This window comes from Oreochromis niloticus, linkage group LG7 (genome assembly GCF_001858045.2).
Source record: "Oreochromis niloticus isolate F11D_XX linkage group LG7, O_niloticus_UMD_NMBU, whole genome shotgun sequence".
Taxonomy (NCBI): Eukaryota; Metazoa; Chordata; class Actinopteri; order Cichliformes; family Cichlidae; genus Oreochromis; species Oreochromis niloticus.
In genome coordinates, this window is record NC_031972.2 from 9189443 (window position 1) to 9211600 (window position 22158).

The following is a 22158-nucleotide window of genomic DNA, read 5'->3' on the forward strand; positions in this document are numbered from 1 at the left end:
CTGACTTCCACCAGTGTATGTGCTTATCATATGGACATACTAAATCACTTATACATCGCACACTTGTGTTTTCCTCTGAATTGCGATCACTTCTGTATAATTCACATGACGGTGTACAGCGGTTACCTGCTAATAAGGGTGAATGTGAGGAAAAAAATGCCATTTAGAACCAAGTATTTAGCTTATTATGTAACTGCTCAATGTCAACCAGATTAATAAATGTGAACCAAACTGTAACAAATATTTGCAAGTCCTTTCACATATCTTTTTCTGAGATATGTGCTAATCAAACATTGCTGTCTTATTAAAGAAGAAGAAGCTGCTTTCCTTTGTGACAGTGGGCAGCCCCATGTGTTTGATTTGGAAGAAACCCCCTTTCCTGGCACAACTCCAGGGGGGATTTGTGTCCACTACACTATGGAGGGACAAATGCTGCTGTATTATTATCTTTGATAATTCAATAATCAGTTTTGATAAGTCAGTAATCACTAATGGTAATTATTCCAATGTTTAAAATATAGTTTTAAACGTAAAATTCACGAAAGCTATCAATGAACTATGAAGAAGCAACTGTTATGATTTTATGCTCAAAACCTGCTTTAAAGATATCACCTGCAGTTGTCCTAGAGCCAGGCTTCACTATTGTATAATACCACACTTCACCACAAGAGCAGCAAATCACATTAACCTGTGGACTTTAACCAGGCAACTCATTAAAACATATTTTCATTTAGAATAACAGCCCAAAAAGGCAACACCTCCCAGCACATGGGGGTGAAACACGGTCCTTTCAGCTGCTCTCAAAATTTCTATGTGGTTACCACAGCCCATTTGATTTATTCACCACATTTCAACATAAGAAAATTACACAACCTTCTGCCTATCCATATGACATTGTGCAAAACTCAGAAATACAGTTGCATTTATTAGAATTATATACCGAGGAAAATAAAATAAAACGCTGGGACTTTTTTCCTCTATTTGGCTTCAGTCTCATACACCTTGTCATTGTTTGGAAACTCCCATAAGATGTTTCCACTGGGGACCTTGACCACAGTGCTGCTGGAATTCATGCAAAATTACATTTCCTGAAATAAGCAAGACCCTCTAAAAAGAGGCCTGGATGGCAGCGTGACATTCCAAACACTGTGTATATAGTTTAGCATTAAGAGCGCCTTCCAAGAAAAAAGGTGGTTGTCAAGTAAATGGTAAAAATAAGGAATCAAAAAATCACAAACATATTAGTCTATACATTGAATAAATATGACAGTTAAAATTAGCCTGGTTTAAATTATATTTGAATTTAGCCATTTAGAAATGATTAAAATATCTGTGTTTAAAGCCGTTTTCTGACTCTTACCAAAGAAGGGAAAAAAAATCTCGTTTAAGATATAGATTGATAGATAATTGATAGTTGATTGATAATTGATAGATAATAAATAATGTTTCCTTCCCTTTTCCTTCAAGAATGTTTCCTTCTTGAAGGAAAAAGCTTTTCTTTGGATTCTTCTGTCTCTTGTTCTGTTCTCAGCCAGGATGAGCCCACACTACTTCAATAATGTTGAGGTTGCTTTGAAAGGTGTTTGGGGCCACTCTTATGCTGAAAAAAAGAACGATCAGATATTTTGCAGATGATATAATATGGTGGATGAAAATCTGATGGTACAACGTTGACAAGCCCTCCAACACCAAACCATGACAGTCTCCACCGTGTTTTTCAGATGTCTGCAGACTTTCACTGTTGGACCTCTCTCCTGACAGCCTCCATACATACTGACAAGATCTGAAGCAAAAAAAACCAAAAAACCCAACAACTTCCAATTTGGATCCATCCCTCCATCACACCTGCTGCCACTGAGTTTTAGTCCAGTTCTGGTGTTCTGGTGTAATTTAACCTCTTTAAGAGAGGTAGAGAAATAGAAGCCAGTATAGAAATATCATCACTGACATAAATCAGTGGGGGATTTAGGTCATGACAAGAACAATGTCACAGGTCTAATGAAGCACACTGTGCTGCCACCCTTACTGCACATTTTAAGTGAGTCTTCTTTTTTGTCACTCAGACTTATGGTCCTTATGATGGCCCCTGTATGCAGTTTTCATCCAAAACAGCCCTGCTCCTGACGCCCACCTTACTTCAAAGTGTTTCAGAGAGCTGGCCCGTTGAAGCCTCTTGGCCCGTCCACTGCACTAAGAGTATTACCACGTGCGGCCAGGCAACGGCACTGCATCTCCACCTGAGCAACGCACGCATCCCTCGGCGGGTACGTTGACGCAAAATACACTGCTGTAATATGAACTGTCGGAAGCTGCTGTTCGTGACTATTCCAATTCAGTGCGAACAGCAGCAGCGTGGGGGGCAGCGGGGTAATGTAGTGCAGCGGAAACAGAGCAGGCCCGTCCAAAGAGCTATCTTTTCTACAGGCCAATCCGAGCTGTTCTCAGTGAGCATCGCTAATCACCGCTGTCACGGCGTCCTGATTAGGTTAGCTGCACGTGCATGAATAGGCGCGGATTGCGCCTTGTTTGTTTGTAATACATAAATAAACAGAGCAAAACAACACCTTCCTCTCTAAGCACCTCTAATAACGCGCTTCCGTTCCAACAGCCGAGAGAGCCGCTCCGTGTTTTACAAGCCTCTCCCCGCCGCAGTGGGAGGAAGTCGAACTACAAAGCAGACAGAGCCACTGTGCTAGCAAAAAACACCAAAAAATATAGAGGAGGCTTTAAGCCACGCATGTGCCGTACTAGAGGTGACGAACACCTTAATTGAAACAAGCGGACTTGACCGACTGGCACTCAGTCAGAGGCTGCGGAAAGAGACTCGTTCAGAGGCTTGGAGCGTTTAAGCAGCCGAGAGGCTCTGCGAACGCCGAGAACCTGGTAGGCAGGAGGCGCGCGGGGCTGGCGCGGAGCAAGAAGACCTGATCTGAACGTTCAGTTTCACACCTCTGAGGCGCGCGCCAGCGTACTGTTAACCTCAACACTATAAATATTGTTTTTGGTTTTCTTTTTTAACACTGCACGGACTAAAGAATTTGACAGTTTGCCTCGCCGCGCAGTCGGGCAGCCAACGTTTACAGAGAGGAAGAAAAGTTAGCGTTTACCAAGCAGACTACTGGCCAGCGCTCCCTCCCCCTCCTCCATCATCAGCGTCACCCTCACCCCCACACTCAGTAACTCTGTGCTGGGTCTTTAGGCAGGGAGGGTCCCCCTAACGTTCGGGTAACCGAAGAAGCAGCTATGGATTATTTTTTTGCATCTCTATCCTCGTTCTGACTTCACCGGACTGTCGAAGACTGTTTAGCGGAAACGCTGCAAGACTTCCCCAATACGAGTCTCCAGTGTCCTCGCCTCGGCCGTTAGCTTAACGTTGCTGAGAAAATCGCTGCTGTTTGTCTGCCTGCAAGTGACTGTCTTTGCAACGGGATCGATTTTATATGTCTCCTGAAGCGGAATAGCCTGAAATAAGAGTGTCTGACTGGCCGCTCTGTATCCTGGTGGTTAGTTAGCCTCGTGGCTAGCAGGTTTCATTTTGCTAGCTAGCGTGGTAGCTAACTAGCGAACGAACCCAAATATCTATAGTGGCAGCGGCTAGAAACCAGTTAGCTATGTACCGCTGGATTTGGTTTGTGATCGGTTGATTCAGTTCCTTTACACCTGGACAGAATTTGGCGACAAACCTCTGTCAGCAGTTTAACCGCATCTTTTCCGGTGACTTTTTTTGTGCGTGATTGACGAGACGATAAGGAAGGTTTTGAGCCTTAACGCTGCACAGGAAAGCAGCAGCAGGGGCACAAACAGCAGCGCTGTGTGGATACTCTGGAATGCAAATCATGAATCCTGGCTTATCTCTAACCTCGGCTTGCACGCTTTTATTTACGCCAGGTCGCGCCTGACAGATTAGCGTTTTGCTGCAGGAGCACAAGACTACAAACGGGCACCTTGATGATCCACATCTAACCCGTTCAGCAGTGTCTCACCAGCCTACCCCTCTGCACTGATCGTTAAGCCTGTCTTCCCACGGCGTGGCTGATTTTGTGTTGCAGAGAAGGAGCAGGCAGTCCGCTAAGATTAGAACATTTTTTCGACAGTAGTGTTTACATTTTAAGGAACACCCCCCTGCCCCCTCCTTCCCTCATTCCCTTCTTCCTGAAGCACATGCCGCACTGGAGACAGACCAGTCGTTTGGACACAGGAGGACCAGGCAAGTCCCCGGAGACCTGTAGAGCCTGACAGAGCCCGTGTGTGGTGCATCGCACCTACCTGTGTGAGACACATCACAGGTCCTTACTCTCTCCCCTTGCGCTACATGGAATCGCAAGGACGGTGGATCTAGCGGGCCTGCTTACTGCAGATATTTCGACTAACCCCTACCCTATGTCTCCCCTCGTAAGTTTCCTCTTTTACGTGACAACGATGGTAGTTTGAACAGACTTGGAGCCGCAGACAACGCCGCCGTTTCCCAGCAGACGGTCCGCGCCGCCGTCCATTCATCCGGCCCCCACAGCGCGCCTTGGCCCTTGATGTGGGTCACATCTGGCCGAGGACGTTGTTTTTAAGCCCCTAAATCAGAAGCCACCCTCCCCAGCCCGGTTATTTCATCGATTTGGTCGTCCCAGGGTCGAAAGATGGCGGACCTCGAAGCGGTGCTCGCCGATGTCAGTTACTTGATGGCGATGGAGAAGAGCAAATCTACTCCAGCGGCCCGGGCGAGCAAGAAAATCATCCTGCCTGAGCCTAGGTAAGCACATCCATGGGGACTTTGATGCTGGGCTTTTGTGTGTGTGTGCGTGTGTTTTTGTGAAATGGATGACATTTTCTGTGCATGCTACGCGACCATATATGGCGATGGAGGCGTGCTTCCTCTCAAACCTGTGCCTTACCTTTGATGGGGACTGAAATGACTGTAAAGCTTTTTCTTACTTTAGGTTTCTAAGAACATGGAGCAAACCCTGGCCTCGTAAAATCTGCATTTCAACCATCATTGTCGTACAGCTTAAAGTTAACAAGAAGTGAATCCAATGATCCACCGTGTTGGAGCTACCTGCACATTTTGTTTGCCATCGTTTCTGGTGTCCATTGCTTGTCAGACATGTTTTCTTTGCTCCCGGGCTTTCTTGACTGAAGGTCTGATCCGAAATCTGTGTCTTGTAGCCAGTGTAATTCATTCTTTGAAGCTGCTGAGTGTTGTCGGTGCTGCTGTAAATCCTTCTGATGCATCTTTATTATCACTCTATACAGCTGTTGATCTCATCTTTGCTGTTTGCAAGCGTTCAGCTCACCGAGGAGGCTGTTGCTCAAGACTAAAGCTAGAGTCTTATTGAAATAGTACACCCCCACCACCTCTTACCATTTGTATATAATTGTACATCCTTTTGTCCCTGCAGCAGAGGCTTGAAAGTGTCGCTTCAGTCCAGGTTGTAGCGTGCAAGTTCATTGAAGGGGATGTGGTTGAAATTTGGTTATTGAGATGGTTGCTTTTCATATGAGCTTTGTGAAAATTTCACAGCGCCATTTGAGTTCAGTCAAATGCTAACTGTGTGAACAGCAGTTATGTGTGGATTAGATGTTAGGTGGACAGTTTGTACCACTGTCACTGATCTGATCTGAGCTATTGCCTTGTACTCCACATTTCGTAATCACAAATGGGTTTTTCCTTACGGTTTTACGACTGGATTCTGGGGTGTTTTGTATTTATTTTCATGTTGTTTTTGCATATGAAAGCTGCAAATGCCAGATTGACTCAGAGCTGGTCCTGACTTCTGTAGTCCCATTCAGAATTCTTCTTTCCAGCTGACACAGTCACATCTGACACCCCAGTGCTTCCACTACGACTCTTCCTTCTTTAGACCACTTTGTCCATCTATTGACGTGAGAATTAGCAGACCTATTCAGTGAGCTTTAAATACAAGCTATAACTAATATAAAATAAATACATCTTCTCATCGTAGTACACAGTATAACTCTGAGGTCTATTTTTTTAATGCAACGTTTAATCTAGAATGTTAATATGAAGCATAAATATATATATATATATATATATATATATATATATATATATATATATATATATATATATATAAATAAAATGGATAGATATTATAGCGACACCATGTGTTTATGTGCACAATAACGAGTTAGGCCTGGCCATGTCTGACAGGAAGAGCTGTGTCAGTGTCCTGTGACGATGTAATACCAAGAGAAGAAGCTCCTACAGCAACCTCAACCAAAGCACAGGACTTTACGAAATGAGCAAGAAATCTGGTCTGATTAAAGGTGGAAACAAAAACGCGTTTCACCACTGCATGTTGGCGTAATCAGTGTTGGGGTCATTATTTAAAAAAGAAACGTATTAAAAATAACGCTTTTCTCAAAAATAATGCACTATATTACTTAAGTACTCTCAGGAGAAAGTAATTAATTACACTACTCATTACATTACTTTTGTGTTACTCTTTAAAATGTCCTGAAACACATTGTCAGTTGTTAACATTTTATCTAATTGTCTTTGTTTGATACTTTCAGATTCTTCATTCTGTATTTTTTTGGGTGAGCTGAACAGATTTCTGTCACATATTAATTTTGGTGATGCTGAGTTACATATGGGTGGCGTACATTGAATGCGACACATTAAAGAAACGCAAATGGAGAACATAACATTGCATCCACAAGACTATGAAATGATCATATGTAGATCTGTATTTGCACATACTTATGTTAATAATTTCAAATATATTTACTGTTGTAAATTTTATATATTTAGCTGCTCAGCTGTCAGTAATAATCCTCTTTAATCCTCTTCCAATAATCTGTGTAATTGGTCAGACGCTGCCAGCGCCAAGCCTGTCATGTGAACACGCTTGTGCCTTAGTGAGTTGATAACCAGCTTCATGTAAGAGTTATCCTGATTGCCATTGTTGGGGTAAGTGGATCCAGATAACAGAAAGATACCCTGGGTATGTTTAAGTCATTTCATAGTGCAGGTGCCTGTGACCAGCTGATGTGCTGAGGGGAAAAGAAGGACTTTCAGTGGTAAGAAATGAATAATCAGTTGTAGAACCAAATATCAGTCCTGTCATTTATAGGAAAATCTGCACCTCATAGTGCGGTGAGTAATATTCTACTCTTTTCTTTATTCAGTGATGGAGGTGTGTAAGGTTTGAGTTAGCAGTAGAAGTTCAAAAAAAGCATAATTTTGAATTTGTGTGTCCAATAATGTTGCTCTGCTGGTACTGTATCTTTGTCAATCTGGACCACTCCCGCTGACTTGTCTTGGCAGCCCAGCAGAAAGACACTTGAATACGTGCTGCTAATTTTTTTCCAGCTGAAATGATTACATGAAAGCATATTCTCTGATAACCAATTGAATGCGTGTGCCTTGATAGTTGTTCACGTGGAGTGAATTAGGTCAAAAATCAGTCTTTGCTCCCTGTAACTCATTGATGTATTTACATGCCATAACAGCAGGAGGGCCCCGCCCTCTTGGCAGGCTTTAGACACCTTCAGTGCACAAACAAAGGCTCTGACGCTCTGCAGAGAGTTCCCACCTCTGACAGGTCTGGCAGCAGTGGCCGGTGATTTCCTCTAACAGTCAGCTTGTCAGTGCTTCTGACATGGGCTCAAATTAAAGCACATTCATTATTCGTAACAAACCTAAACAAGTGGATCAGGAGCTTCATGTTGTTTCTGAAGCATCACTGTTGTAATAGGTTGTAAGAAAGTTGATGTTTCCTTTCCTCAGGCTGCTGTTGTTTTCAGTTCATTCCAGTGTGGTATTAAAAGTAACTCGCAGAACCTGAAGCTCGTCTTAACCGTTAATCCATTACATTGAGCATTCAGTCACAGAATAACACAATAATTATGACTTGGAGATTCATGGCCCTTAAGCACCCAGCCCTGCACTGACTCTGTGTACGTGATGGTGTGGCTAAAAAGGGCGGATGAACAAATTTTATCTGGGTGTTATTTATGCTCATTCTATCTTCTCTAAATGTACACGATTGAATAGAGGGTGATTCAGAGACGGTGTTTGTGGAGACCAGTAACTGTGAATCGCTCTTTGTTTTATTGGCAGTGAAGGAGAATTAAAAACAATGTAAACCCAAAGATCAGAACCGGCATAATTTTGTTGCAAATTTTGTCCAATTTTATTTTTTCCCCAGAACAAAATAGTTCAGTTGGGAATTAATTTGTCTCCGGTTCAATTTCAATGCAGTTTATTTTAGAAAACACCAAATCAAAATAACAGTTCTCTCATGGCGCTTAAAGTTCAAGCTGACAGTAAGTATATTCTGGTCCAGAGAGCTCAATCTGAAGCACCTTCAGAAAACACAAACAAATATACACAACAGAGCCAAAGACAGAAAACGGCAGTCTTGGAGTAGCACACACTCGTGCGTCAATTACTAAACTTTCGGGGCTTCTTTGTGGCTGTCACAGATTTTAAAACATAGGCTTTTGCTTAATTTTAATGTGTATTCCAGCCTTTGCTTTGAACATTGTTTAATAATTGAGACAATACCTTGCAGAGGACTAAATCTGTTTAGGGCTTTTAGATAATATCACACTTATATTTTATAGCAGCAGATTGGCTCATTGTTTGTGGAGTGCTGTGTGGCAACTGTCAGTGATGATACAAGAACACTAACATGTACCACTACAACAGTAAGTGCGTCTCCCATACAAAGACTTTACCTAGCCAGGCCACAGGTATATTTGGAGATCCATACATCAGCTGGAGAGAAGACCCAGTCCTCAGTAGGTGGATCAGAGAGAAACACATCACTGTGGAAATCTATAGCAGGAGTCAGTTCAGACATGGCAGCTTTCCTCCTCCAAAAGAGCCGCTCAGCAGTCGGACTCAGAAAAGGTCTTGGCCAGCTGTGTATTTGCGGTGATTCATTCAAACATTGGTTTGTTTGTGGTTAAAGTGTTTTTCGTGATTAACCCTTGTGGTACTGTCCAAACAACTGGTGCGTTTGTCTGTTTGGTTTGGTTCTCCTGGTGTGGTAATGTGAAAGCTGCTGCAGTTTGTTGGGAGTGTGAACACAAAGCAAACACAGGACTTGGTGATCATGTGTGCAGCATGTAGTGTAGGTCTGGTCAGTTAACTGGATTTTTGAGTTTGTCTTGAAACAGTTACTTTTTGTGTTGATTTTTCACTCTGAAGCTTTTCCATGTTTCTGTATGGTGTGTAATTATTGGCGTGCACAAAAGTATAACCTTCTGTGTTTCAAACATATTTACAGCGTAGTACCGCAGTTGTAATCTCAGACATGACTGGTAATTGTGGAGTACAGTCTTTGTTATGAATGACACCCCCCATTCATTCATTCATTCACTCATTCATTCATTCATATGGAATTTCTAAATAAATGCCCAAATAACTGCCACACATGGCTCTAAGATTGCTACCACATGGCAGTGCTTGTTTTAAGATAAATATTTGCTGCTGTGTTGCAGCTTCCCTTGGACCTCTGTGTTTTCTGTTCGGCTGGCTCAGTGGCCATTTAGCATCAGTCCTTGGTTTGGTGGCTTCTCAACCGAGTCCTGTGTCTCACAGGTGAACAAAGTGTGACGTCTCCTTTCCCCTCACTTAGCCTGGAATAGCTCACGGTTCTCGCTCTGCTTTTGTTTCTGGATTTAATTTCTATGTATTTGGAACTGACCAAAGAATTAATTTTCCATAGCTGTGTTTTTCTGTAGCACATAAGGTTTTGAGTGGTCAGATTTTTACTGAGATTTTACTTGATTTACCTCGTAGAGATGTGACGCTTTTTCCGATTCTTCATTCTGTATTTAGGCATGAGTCGAACAAAATGCTGTCACATATAAATTTCGGTGATGTTGAGTTACATATGGGTGGCGTATGTTGACACATTAAAGAAATGCAAATGGAGAACATAACATTGCGCCCATTGGGACTGTGAAATGATCATATATAGACCTGTATTGGGATGTACCTATATTATTAATTTCAAATGTATTTACTGTTGTAAATTGGTCTGCAGTTGTCCTGATCACCTTGTGGCAGAAAATAACATTTAACCATAATTAAGCCTATATCTTCAATCTCACCTGGGAGTGAAAAGGAACCTTTAAACTGACAGCCCCCAGCATCCACCCCACTGATGACAGATGACAGCAACATCTGACATGCGCTGATGTGTTCCAAATTCATATTTGTGTGCGTGAGACCAAGCGCCGAGCTGAGTATATTATTAAAACAGTGTGGTGCGGTGTATGCACATAATAAAATCAAATCGTCAGCAACCATTTTTGCTGGGATTAGAATCACTTGAACACTGGGTTCCATCAACATGCTGATTTTCCAGCAGCTGGAGAGCCGTGGTGCTGTTTCTAAATTGCAGACCCTTACTTGATTGGATGACCATTAGCTGCTTTTTTCAAATCTGTAAATCTGTAATAGGAGGAGCTGTAGAGGTTCTTAGAAAAATTAAATGGCAAACCCAGGTGCTGGTATGTTATTGATCAGAACTGAGCTGCTCTCCGGTTGTACAGGAGGACTCTGTTAGAGTGGATGACCTTTGTGCTCGTCTCCACAAACAGAGCAAAGCTTTAGCACTCAGTGTAGACTTACCAGTGAAACTGTATGCCGGGCTAATTGAGTTCACTCATTAGACATTTAGTCTTCAGGGAAACATGGAGGCTGCAAGTTAATCCAAGGATTGGCAGCTCTGCTCCATGTAAAGACCACACCAGGTTGAATCCTGTAACAAGCAGAGGCGTTTCTGTATGAGGAAACAAACCACACAATCGATCATTAGTGTAATGTTTTTGTGAGAGTGGTTTATCAAATGATTCTGTGCTAGATATGAGCTTTATTATTTATTACATTACACATTACCATAAAGGAGCCGCAGAGATAAAAGGTTCAGCTAATGGACCTGTGAAAGCAGTGTAACACAGCTGATGAGTAAACCAGTCAGTGAAGCCAGGCTGAAAATGTGCCTCCAACATGTCAGTGAGGACATTAAGAGAATAAGCTGTCCAATACAACTGCATGAATTATAACTGTAAACACAAACAAGTTTGCGATGAAGAGCTCTGGTTTGTATTTAAGTGGACCTGCAGAGGCACTGCTTATTTCCTGAAGTGCTCATGAAGTCAGCTCGAATACACTCATTTACATCTCCCATTTGACAAAGTTAATGGGAGTTGGAAATAATAAAGGATCAGACTATTATGCAGCCTGACACAGAATGCTATCTTGACAAAATTCAGTGATATAAACTTGTATTTGACTACACAGGGCTGTATCTGTGTCTCACCCACATGCTTCATGTGCATCCTCGATTACTGCATTTCCTCAAAAAGTGGTGAGACCATTGGATGTGCCTGTAGGTCATAGTGTTTCCAGCCCTTCCTCCTATCTACCACATACCTGGTAGAGTCTGTGACTGCAGGCTTGGGTTGTGCCACTGAACAACAAGCTAGAGGATAGTGATCAAATGTAGATTGCTAATTTAATATGCCTTTTAAAACTAGTTTGTTCCTTCATTTGTACATTTATACATTTATCATTTGTTTAGTTCCTAGTTTTTAATTTCCTGTCCGCACCATTACATACAGCCAGTACTTGTTTGTGTGTGCGCGTGCACTATAGACAGCATAAGAGCTGGACAGAGTGTTTGTGGCATCACACACTTTCTGAAGTTTCTTTCAGCTGCAGCCATTAATGTTCTTTGGAACCAGAAGTGAGCTCATTAGGATCATGTTCGCAGCTGCATGCAGAAACTGAGTAGGAGAATTATAGACACACATCTTGTAATTAATGCAAGTGCAAGACTAATAAAATGGAGAAATGTGACCTGGCAATACTGTAGCACAACTTGTTGGATGGTCTGTACCAAACAGCAAGCATGACTTATCTCAGATGAGCCCTTGAAAACACTCAAACAGGCACCAACAGCACACACCGTGAAGGGGTCCGCTTCAGTGACTCAGAAGCCCCATTTCCATTAGTACCATCTTGGATTGAATCGCCATGGTTCGCCACGGTTTTTAGGCTTTTCCATTAGGTCATAGTACCTGGCACTAGGTATTAAAATAGTACCTGCTCGGCCGGGGTTCCAGCGATCCGAACGGGTACTAAAATGTGACATCGTCAGACAGCATTGGGTGGTCAGTGGTGTTAGTCAAGGAGTTGTGAGAGCATCTTGTTCATGAACAATCCAACTAATATTCTCCTCAGTTTTACTGCAGTGCTGGGGATGTTCCTTTCTGTGGGAGCCAAAATGTTTTATACACAGAAGCCCAGGTATTGTCTGTTGGAGTGTGATTGTGTGTATGTTGAATGTCTTCAGAGGAATGTGGAATGGTTGAATGGAATGGAATGAATCATGACAAATGTGAAGGGCAAGTAAAAGAGACAGGCTTTTCTGTTTTTAAAAAAGCAGAACTTGATTAAAAGTGTGCGTGTGCGTGTGTGGAAATGGGCAACCAGTAATGCATGCGCTGCTGTAACAGTCGTGCATGTGTGAAGCTTCCTGCAGCATAGTTGCAGAGGCCGGAAGGTTGCACTTAAATGTGGCACTTTGGAGATAGCGTGGTGCTGCCACATTCTCAGCAGGCCACGCTGAGTCCTCTGGCAGTGAGGCGAGACTTTGACGGCAACACTGGCGGCAGCTGAGAAGAGATGTGTGGGGGATGGCGGCAGGATGACCTGCTGTTATGTTATAGAGATCAAGTTAATGCTGACTGAGTCTTAGCCAGAGCTGGCCTCACCAATAACGACCCTCAGCCAATCACATCTTCCAATTCCTGTCTCCAGCTAAAGTACAAAAAACAACTGCCTTCTCTCTATGAGACACAGAGTTCAGGGTGGTGTCTGTGCATGTGTGCAGACGTGAAATATTAAATTTGAAGGGGAAAAACTTGTTTAGCATTTTTATATTTTTGTATTTTTATAATTTGCAGTGGTGCATGCTGGTCATTGTTGTCTAGTCAAATGATAGACCAGCACGCCATTCAGAATCCCGTTCCTCTGATCCTATTTATGTTGTTTTTCCCGCAGTTATTCTGTAAAATGTGATGTTGAACTTGTCTGTGCTGATGGGAACATGCAGCAGGGAGCGGAGCAAAGACGGGTTCAGTTTTACAGTGGACAGCAGTGTTAGTACATGGCACTGTTTTCCTTTTCAGCATAAAAAGATGTCAATATGCCGAAGCATCCTTGCTAACACAGTGTGAGTCTAAATGAAAAGCTCATATTTGATAACACTGCATGAGCATCACTGTTTCCCAGCTGAGCATTGTGGTTGTTACTGAGAAGAAATATTTGGTTAGCCTAACATTAGTGTCATGCAGGCAGGTCGGGCTTAGACGAGTCACATTCATACTGTTTGTGGACTCACCCCAAACCCCAAAACATCTGCACTAATGCTGACATTTGGCGGATTCCTGCTGAGTCAATAAGGAATCAGACCTATAAGTGGGATCTTTAACAGTTTTCATATGAATAAATTCCATCCTGTGTGTCATTGTTGGTCTCTGGTGAGACTGCCTTTATGGTCAGTTGTCCGTGTTGTTCTCTGCAGCCCTGTTGAGCATGCTTTGCCACATGGACCAGTTCTCCACCTGCTGCCGGTTCAAAAATAGGGAGCATGTCTTTGTCACGCTTGAGTCATGATGACTTACGGCCCCTCTGCCAGGCTCCTGCAGCCAGTGAATTTTTTTTCACTGATAGATGCATCATTTCAACTGTGCTAACCAGTTGTTGCAGATCAGTTTTTTAAATTTGCAGTTTGTACTCTGTATTTGAGATGTCATTAAAATCTGTTGTTGAGCCAAACAGTAAATTGTGCAAGAACCACACAAGCTCTTAATCCTGAAAGTGCCATTGTTAATATTTTTGCTTTTCAGACAGCACTGAGATATTGCTATTTAATACAGCGTTTAATGGAGTATTTATATCCAGTTATAAAGTAAAACCACTTTTTCCAGAGTGAATTAATCGAGAATGATTGCAGATCTGAAAATTGCTCAGGTTTTCTTACAAGTGGCTGTCTTTGCCCCCTCTGAATCCACTTGAGGCTGAGCAGCAGCCAGAAAAACAAGTTTTGGCAAAGTGAGTTTTCCTGTTAAAGACAGTAATTACATGTCTGGAGGCTCAAATGAGCTGAAACAAGTGTTCCTTCCACCTACTCAGGTCCTGTTTGTATTGTCATAAACTAAGCTTTCTTGAGAAATATTGACAGAGCAAATAGAATGTTAGTTGTTGCTCTCCCACAGCGTGAGAACTACAGACATGGGCTGAAAATGTCTGAAGCAGGTTTGAGTTGGGTCAGAACCTTGGCACTGTGCAGTATGTTATCAGCACAGTTCAATTACATGCCCACACAGCCGGCTACAGAAATGCTAGTGACAAGCTGTTAATATGTTAAATATTTACACATGTGCATACTTCCTGGAGCCTGGAATGGTCACCAGCACAGTGTTGTTATAGCGTCAGAGTGCAGATTAACAGCTAATGAAAGCCGGCCGTTTGTGCCTCTTACACTGGCACTGACCCACCGCCAAACGGGGCCAAAGGAAATGCAGAGACATGATCGGAGTTAACCTATTTCAGAATCCTTTCCTGTGTGTGACCTTTTAATGCAGAGCTGAAAGTCAGACCTCACACATGTTGGTTTTGTAACCCCTTTACCCACCTGCAGCTTGTTACTGTGACTAGCATCACTTCTGCTTAGTACAGGCTGAGCTTAAATGTAATAGCAAGTGTGTACCAAACCTATTCTTTATGCAGTGAAATGCAGTCAGGGGGTGTAGCGAGGTGAAGAAGCAGGTCACCTAACATTGGGAGGGTCTCTGCCTCCAGGGTGCTGCTTTGTCGCTGCAGAAATCACTGTTGGGTGGCTTTGATAAAGGTCACCGAGGAGGCAGCAGAAGATTTTGTTGAATTGTGTTGTAATGGTTGTGCTAGTGGATGCTGAGATTGATGATGGTCAGGGTGAGTGGTGACAGCTCATTAAGGTGATATTTGTCTAATTTCCTCTTTGAGGTCTTAAGTTCTGAGATTCATAAGAAATGAAAGCTTCCTTGCTGCAGGGGCATATCCAACCTATAAACACGCCCAACACTTGTATCTGGATGCATACGGGTGATCGATCAATCACTGATCAATCATCATCAGAGAGAAATCAGGAGGTGATATTTCTGTCTGCTGTACTGACTTAAAAAAAAAAATTGGAGTGTAATGTAGACACACTTGTTTATCTCGCCTCTAACGCCAAAAAAAGTTGTCTGTGTGAGGGGAGGTCGTGGCGACACACTGACACAAGACTGGAGGAGATGTGTGTCAGCTATTTTACACTTGAACGCATACTTGAACAGGTTTAATGTGAAAGTAGAGTCAGCAACGTTTAAGCTGATATTAAATGTCTTCTGTCAGCTACATCCATCATTGTTATAGGTCAGCTAAAAACCTGAAAGTGTCCCCGGTTTTTTAGTAGAGATGGCACGATACCACTTTTTTATGTCCGATACCGATACCGATATCATAAATTTGGATATCTGCCGATACCAATATGAATCCGATATAGTGTGTTTTTTAATCAATAAAACTGTTTTTTTAATATCTTGCTGCATTTTGTATAAGTTCATACTCAAGTTTAAATAAACAACAACACTAAAGCTATTCTGTTATACCTGTATGTATTTAAAAAAAAAAAAAAAAAATACACTGCACCCAAAATATTTCATAGTTCAGCAATACTGATCAATCTAATAAACTTAAACCTACTCCATCCTTCCTATTCTGGTATTTTAAAGAGTACTTAGCAGAAATATTAAGCAACCTAACTAATAGGGTTGCAAACTCCCAGCAAAAAAAAATAGGGAACCACCCCCCACCCTCCATCTCATGATGCTTAATCGACGTAATCAACTTTAATTTGATGCAGTGTGGAAAAAAAAAAAAAAAAATGCACAGAAATAAATTATTTTTCAAGAATAATTAAATAAATTCAACATCTTTCTTCTACAGAATTGCAGACTGCACAGATGGTATCTTCCCAAAGGAAAAAGTACTATAGCTTACTAGGGTATATTAGACTTAACAGTTACTATATACAGTAATGGACTTCTATACATTTTACATCAGATAAAAACTTTGGGTGTAAGATTCAGATAATTATTTATTAAAAGCTAGACATTTTAAATGAGAATAAGAAAGAAAAGTATGTCTTTGTGCCCCCTTTTCTCTGTTAATGCCCTATCGGCCCCCCTGGCTAAACTTTGCTAGATCCGCCCCTGCACAGTTACCAGCCGTCAGCTACGTAGAAAAGGATCCTGGTCTAGAAAGTAATATTAAATAAATTCTAACAACAGCTTATCAAGGTTAAACGTGCTGCTGTTGTTCAGCCGCTGGTTTCCTCTTTCTGGTGCAAAGTGGGCCAAAAACAAAGAAGAGAGACGGACTCGCGACAGAAAAGCCGATCAGCTGATCATTAATAAGTTTCACGATTGAAGTAGCAGCAGGAGAGGGAGAGAGATAGAAGAGGCAGTCACTCTATATATCGGTTGTTAAGCTTAACGTGGGTACGCTTTACAAACATTCAGAGATGAACTTACACACTTGCTTTACTTCTCTCTGGGATAACTTCCTCGGAGATGAAATGCTGGTTTGGTAGCCAGGCTACAAATACACACAGCCGCTCTATCACGTGAGCACACTGCTCCGACGTGCTACGGTTATGAGCCGAGGTTCCATGTCGCAAGTTTTGTGAGGTGCTTTTTTGATATTTAATGGATCGGATTACATTTTTTATTTCTCTCCGATATCCGATCCAGTAATTTACGTCAGTATCGGACCGATACCTAATATCGGATTGGTCCATCTCTAGTTTTTAGTATCTCTGCTTTTTGGCCAGTGTTGGGGAGTAACGGAATACATGTACCGCCGTTACCTATTTAAAATACAAAATATGAGTAACTGTATTCCATTACAGTTACCTTTTAAAAAGGGTGGTATTCAGAATACAATTACTTTGTTGAAATAAATGGATTACACGGCGTTCTTTTCCTGTTTCATATGTTAGGCTATCCCCTCTCTATTTTTGGTAATTCCACGCCGGTGGAAACCCAAACAAAACACGCATTAAGAGGCTCTAATGCCTGTGTCTCAATCTTGCAGCCCATGTCACCCCTACTTGCAGCCCGCATAATGACGTGAAAAAATATCTTTAAAAATTATTCAAAAAATTATTTAATATCAAGGCAATAGGCAGAGTGTTACAGGCATAGCCCTAAAGAATTCAGCCTCATGGGCAGTGTAGTCCGTGCTGCAGGGAGAATGGATTACTATATACGTTATGTATCTGTGAGCGCAAGGGAGGGAGATACAGGAGAGTTGAAAAGTACAAGTTGTCACCCATCAGAAACGGGAGATGGAAGCATGCAAATATAATAATAACCACTGCAGCCAAAAAGAGTGCCTGACGAGCCCAGTTGTAAGTAAGCTATTAAGACCTGTTGAGACTGTGGACAAAGCGGATAAAGACGCACAATAAATGAAGGTAGTGCCTACAAGCGTTAACGCTACATTCATACCCTTCTGACAGCATGCCACTCACAGATTGTCAGTGTCATGGGGATGCCTGTAAATAATACTGCTTTATTTCTGTCTTTTTGCCCACAGTCACTGTCAGTCACACTGCATTTCTACACTGGGAGGCTCTTTGTTTTCTGATCTGCTCCGGTCATCTGCTCCCGTGAGCTAATGCTGCTGCTGCTGTTATTGGGGGCTGCACTGGTAAAACAATGAAAGCTGTTCACATCGATGTCTATGTATCTGTGACACCATCATCAGAGTGTTGTGAGACTGTGCTTCTTATCTTACCGTCCCAGAACAACACAAACGTGTGTTTGCTCAGTGTTATATGTGGTGACTGCAGTTGGTGATCTCTCAAAACCTGAGCATCAAATGCAGATTATGTGCTTGGTTTCTTCTGACATGCTCTTCATTTGATTTTAATGCATTGTGTTTCATTAGCAAACTCAATGCTAACCTCACTAACTAGATACAGCGTAGCAGACCCCCCCCCCCCCCCACCACAGACACGCACACACAAGTGTTTAGTGTCCAATAAGGCATGACTTGTACAGTAAATATTACCAGCTGCCTTTATTTGGTGCAGTTTAGTGCGAATAATCCAGAGTCAGCTGCTAATGATTCAGTGGGGCACACAAACCTCTAAAAGAGGAAGTGTCTACTTCCTAGGTTCTTGTTCCTGTTGCTGTGGCTGCAGTTGATGTTCATTCCCACTTTCCCATGAAAATCAGCCCAAACAAGCCCAGGGTGCAGAGCACTGGCCGTTACAGCACGATTCTCACGTAATGTCATGCTCACGTTGCCTGAGAGTTGTCCACCATATTGAGTGTGATGTAATGTTGAACAAAATTTGTGTATACCTTGGTCTTGTTGTTGGTGTCTAACTTGCTGTGGCCTGTAGTGTTTCCACTCTCTTGTCCAGATAGGTTCTGTTTTTGTATTTTCAGAGTAATCCTCCATGCGGAGAAACTGCTACTGTGCTGGTTTATTCAGGGTTCAGCCTGCTGTAGTTTTTGCCTTTTTAAGTTGCTCTACAACATAACTAGATAAAGTTGTGTGGGAATAAGACCTGGGAAGTCTGTATGCAGTGAGTATTTCCTTTTCAGTCACCTTTCTCACTCAACATGTGTTAATAGACCTCTGCTGAGTCACACTTGTTATTAATCTCTGGCTCTATTCCTTGTCCTTCATCCTGTTTTCTTTCTCTCACAGCAAATGGCTGCCCCTCCCTGAGCCTGGTTCTGTTGGACATTTCTTCCCGTTAAAAGGGAGTTTTTCCTTCCCACTGTCGCCAAAGTGCTTGCTCATAGGGGGTCATATGATTGTTGGGGTTTTTTTCTCTGAATGTATTATTGTAGGGTCTACCTTACAATATAAAGTGCCTTGAGGCGACTGTTGTTGTGATTTGGCGCTATATAAATAAAATTGAATTGAATTGAAAATTGAATTGTAGCTTGCATAGCACCCCTTTTTTCAGTTGCATGAAGTCGTTTAGTTGTAGTCTTAGCTTGGGTGTGTGTGTGTGGCTGTCTTATGGTATGTATGCTGTAATTCATGCAAATGTTTGATGGAAGTGCTTTTGTAGCCAGTGGACAGTGCTTTGGTTGATGCTGGGTGCGTGCACTGGAAGTTTAATTTGTTGTTTTCATTTGTAGACAGAAATGACGGATGTTAATCGACTTATCGTTTTAGTGCATCATTTCCTTTTTACACATGAAACAATTTAAAGCCTGCATTTTTTTTAACATATTGTAATGTATTTTAGTTAACTCTTGAATATGAATCATGCACATGCTTAAAAATAGACTGAAAATACCATTTCAATAGGAGAGTGCTCAGTATTTTACACTGATACATTGTTGAAAAGCTAACTATTGTGGTGTGTCCCATTTATGAGTTATGCACTGTAATACATTGAGAAATGATGCACAAGTCTGATAAGGTCGCTGCTATTGTATCATCAACTTGGTGTGTGCATGCAGAGGTGTTTGTAGATAGGTGAAGCCTTCCTCTGCTGTTGTTGTGTATGAAGTGAGCTGGTGAAGTGTTAATGGGCCTATGGAGGGGGTGCTAATTGATTCATTCTCCCTGCTCTCATTTTCATTAACACCTGCTCCCAGGGTAGCGTGTATCTCTCCAGGTTCTGCTGTAGCCTCCCTTGTGTCCTTGTCCCTTTCCTGCTGTGTGGGGACGGGTAGCAGGGAGAGTTCCAAACCTGGGACGGATCTCTGGCGGGAGGCAGGGACTGCTGTCGCTGAGCTGCTGTTGCATGTAGCTTAGTGAGCTGCTAACTGTGCTGCATATTAATCTGCTTCTTCCTCTCCCCACCACCTTGTGTTCACAGCATTCGCAGTGTGATGCAGAAGTACCTGGAGGAGAGAGATGAACTGACATTTGACAAAATTTTCAATCAGAAAATTGGTAAGTCTCAATCTTTTCATTCTGCTAAAGCGTAAAAGAAATGCATACCGTAGGTTACTAGGATTCAGCAGCATTTCTCTAGAGAGGAAGAGATGGCTCCTGTAGCAGGAATTCTGCCACAGTAGTGAAGTTCTGCTTTCTTTTTTAACATCTCACATTACAGTATTATTACTTCACAAATCTCCCTCAGTGCAGAAAACCAACAAAGAAACTATTAGAGATGTGGATGAATGTATAGCAGAACATATTGTGATGTTTATGCAGTTAGGATGCGTTGTTGGAATCATTGTTTTGTCATAATGATGGTTACTTGAGTCATTTTTGAAGTCAAACTGAGACCATAAACGCCATTGGTCTCCAGTGGCTGAAGCTTCTAATGGAGCTGTTTTTGCTTCTGGTTTCATTGAATTTGTTGGGACATGATGTATAAACAGGCTCTTAATGATAGCTAACACTTTGCTTATGGTACAGTGTGTTTAAGCATTAGCATGTACCCCATATGGGCCCTGTGACCACAGTTACTTAGGCATGCTTTACACTTTACATGTTCTGCTTTGAGGTTTCATTTAACTCCCATCCACAGATTTACTAACAGATACACATTACCACTTTTTCTATTGATGGTGTTTGTCAGTTTTTCTAAAGCTTTTCTACCGTGGTCCAACAATGTTTGATTGGTTTGTCACTCCGCCAGTTGTAATGTCTCAGTAAAATAGAACGGTTAGTCAGTTGTGTTTGCCGTTAATTATAAACAAAATGAATAAATCACTCCACTGTTATTGTCAGCATTTAATTTGAGTGAAGTAAGAGATACTGGATTTTACTCTAGTTCTGTAAGTGTATGTGTAACAGGCTTCACTATTTGTCTCACTGAAAGGAAAGGCTTTTAGTAACTGCAGAACTACAGTAACCACTCCTTCTGTTCACAGCAAAGCCGGTTGGTGTTGCCTCGACTGTCTCAGTTTATCTACCAAGCCAAATCTGTCTGAGTGCTGTCTGTCAGACTGTTTGCATTGTAATGCCCTTTTTCCAGGTGAAAACTGCAGGTCAAATGAGATTCTATCTAAAGTCACTGCTCCAAAAGCCAGTGAAGGGTTCCTGTGCACTGTTTACATGATCTAAGTAGACTTTCCCCATAAAGGAACAAATAACACTGAGCTGTTAAGGACAAAAATGTATATTTTTTGGCAGGAAAGGCAGCTTCAACACAGGCAGGACTGTCACATGCAATACTTCACTCAGCGCGTGTTGACAGCATTGTTTTTTTCAAATATGTTAAGAAAAATAAAGAACAACAGAAAAAACCCCCACCTAACACAACTTCAGACCAAAAGAAATGCAGCCACCACTGTCAGTGCTTTTCCCCCCCTTCTCTTGCATATTTGCATACAAACATTTCCTCGCTTTTAAAGCTCAAAGCAAATGCTGTCATGAAAAATGAATTTGCTGGTAAATATTATCCTCTACCTGTTAGCACACAGCTCAAAGCCCCTCTTTGCTTAACTACACTCTGAGAGAGCTGGAAGCATTTTATCTGGCAGAAAGCTGCTCGTCTGTGTCAGACACTGAGCTTAAACAGAAATCATTGCCTGTAGCAGATTAAGCTGTCGCTTATTAACATTAATGGGATAAATGACTTGATATAACTGGATGGTTAATGCGGAATGTTTTTGTGCTCAGCCATGTTATGTAGCATCAATCAGTAAAATCCCTCTGAAACCAAAAGCAGGCTATAAACTGTAATTGAAAGATGGACATGGCCTCCTTGACATCACGCAGTGGTTTCTGGACTTGGCAGTTTTTTAGTCCTCCTTTGCCACAGAAGTGATTTGTAATACAAAGGCTTCTCGCACTTGGGTCTAAATCAGGATTGTGTTCAGCCTCAGTGTGGCACTACTCTTTTTCTGTGCTAGTTGTGCAGATGCTTACTGTCACTTCTCTGTATGGAGTTATTCATTGTAAGGCGGCTTTGTTTGTGTTTAGAGCAGTGACTCAAGGTAGAGTGTCACATTTCCTGTTTCCTCCTGCCCTCCAGTTGGTAGCAGCGTCGCCGTGCTGGCTCCTCCGAGTGTTTCCATTCTGAGCAGACGGGCTGTGTGCCAGTATTTGTGGCGTACCAGGGGACCACAGCTGCCCTCCAGGCTTCTAGTAGCTTTACTTAC

At 42.1% G+C, this 22158-nt stretch overlaps 1 protein-coding gene across 1 annotated transcript in view; it reads left to right on the plus strand.

The window, feature by feature from the left end:
* The first annotated feature begins 4631 nt into the window (after positions 1-4631).
* Positions 4632-22158, plus strand: part of grk3 (G protein-coupled receptor kinase 3) — a 66266-nt gene continuing 48739 nt past the window's right edge. The window contains exons 1-2 of the mRNA XM_003439481.5: positions 4632-4744; positions 19920-19996. Of these exons, the coding sequence (XP_003439529.1) occupies positions 4632-4744; positions 19920-19996 (190 nt within the window). The remainder of the gene's footprint in view (positions 4745-19919; positions 19997-22158) is intronic.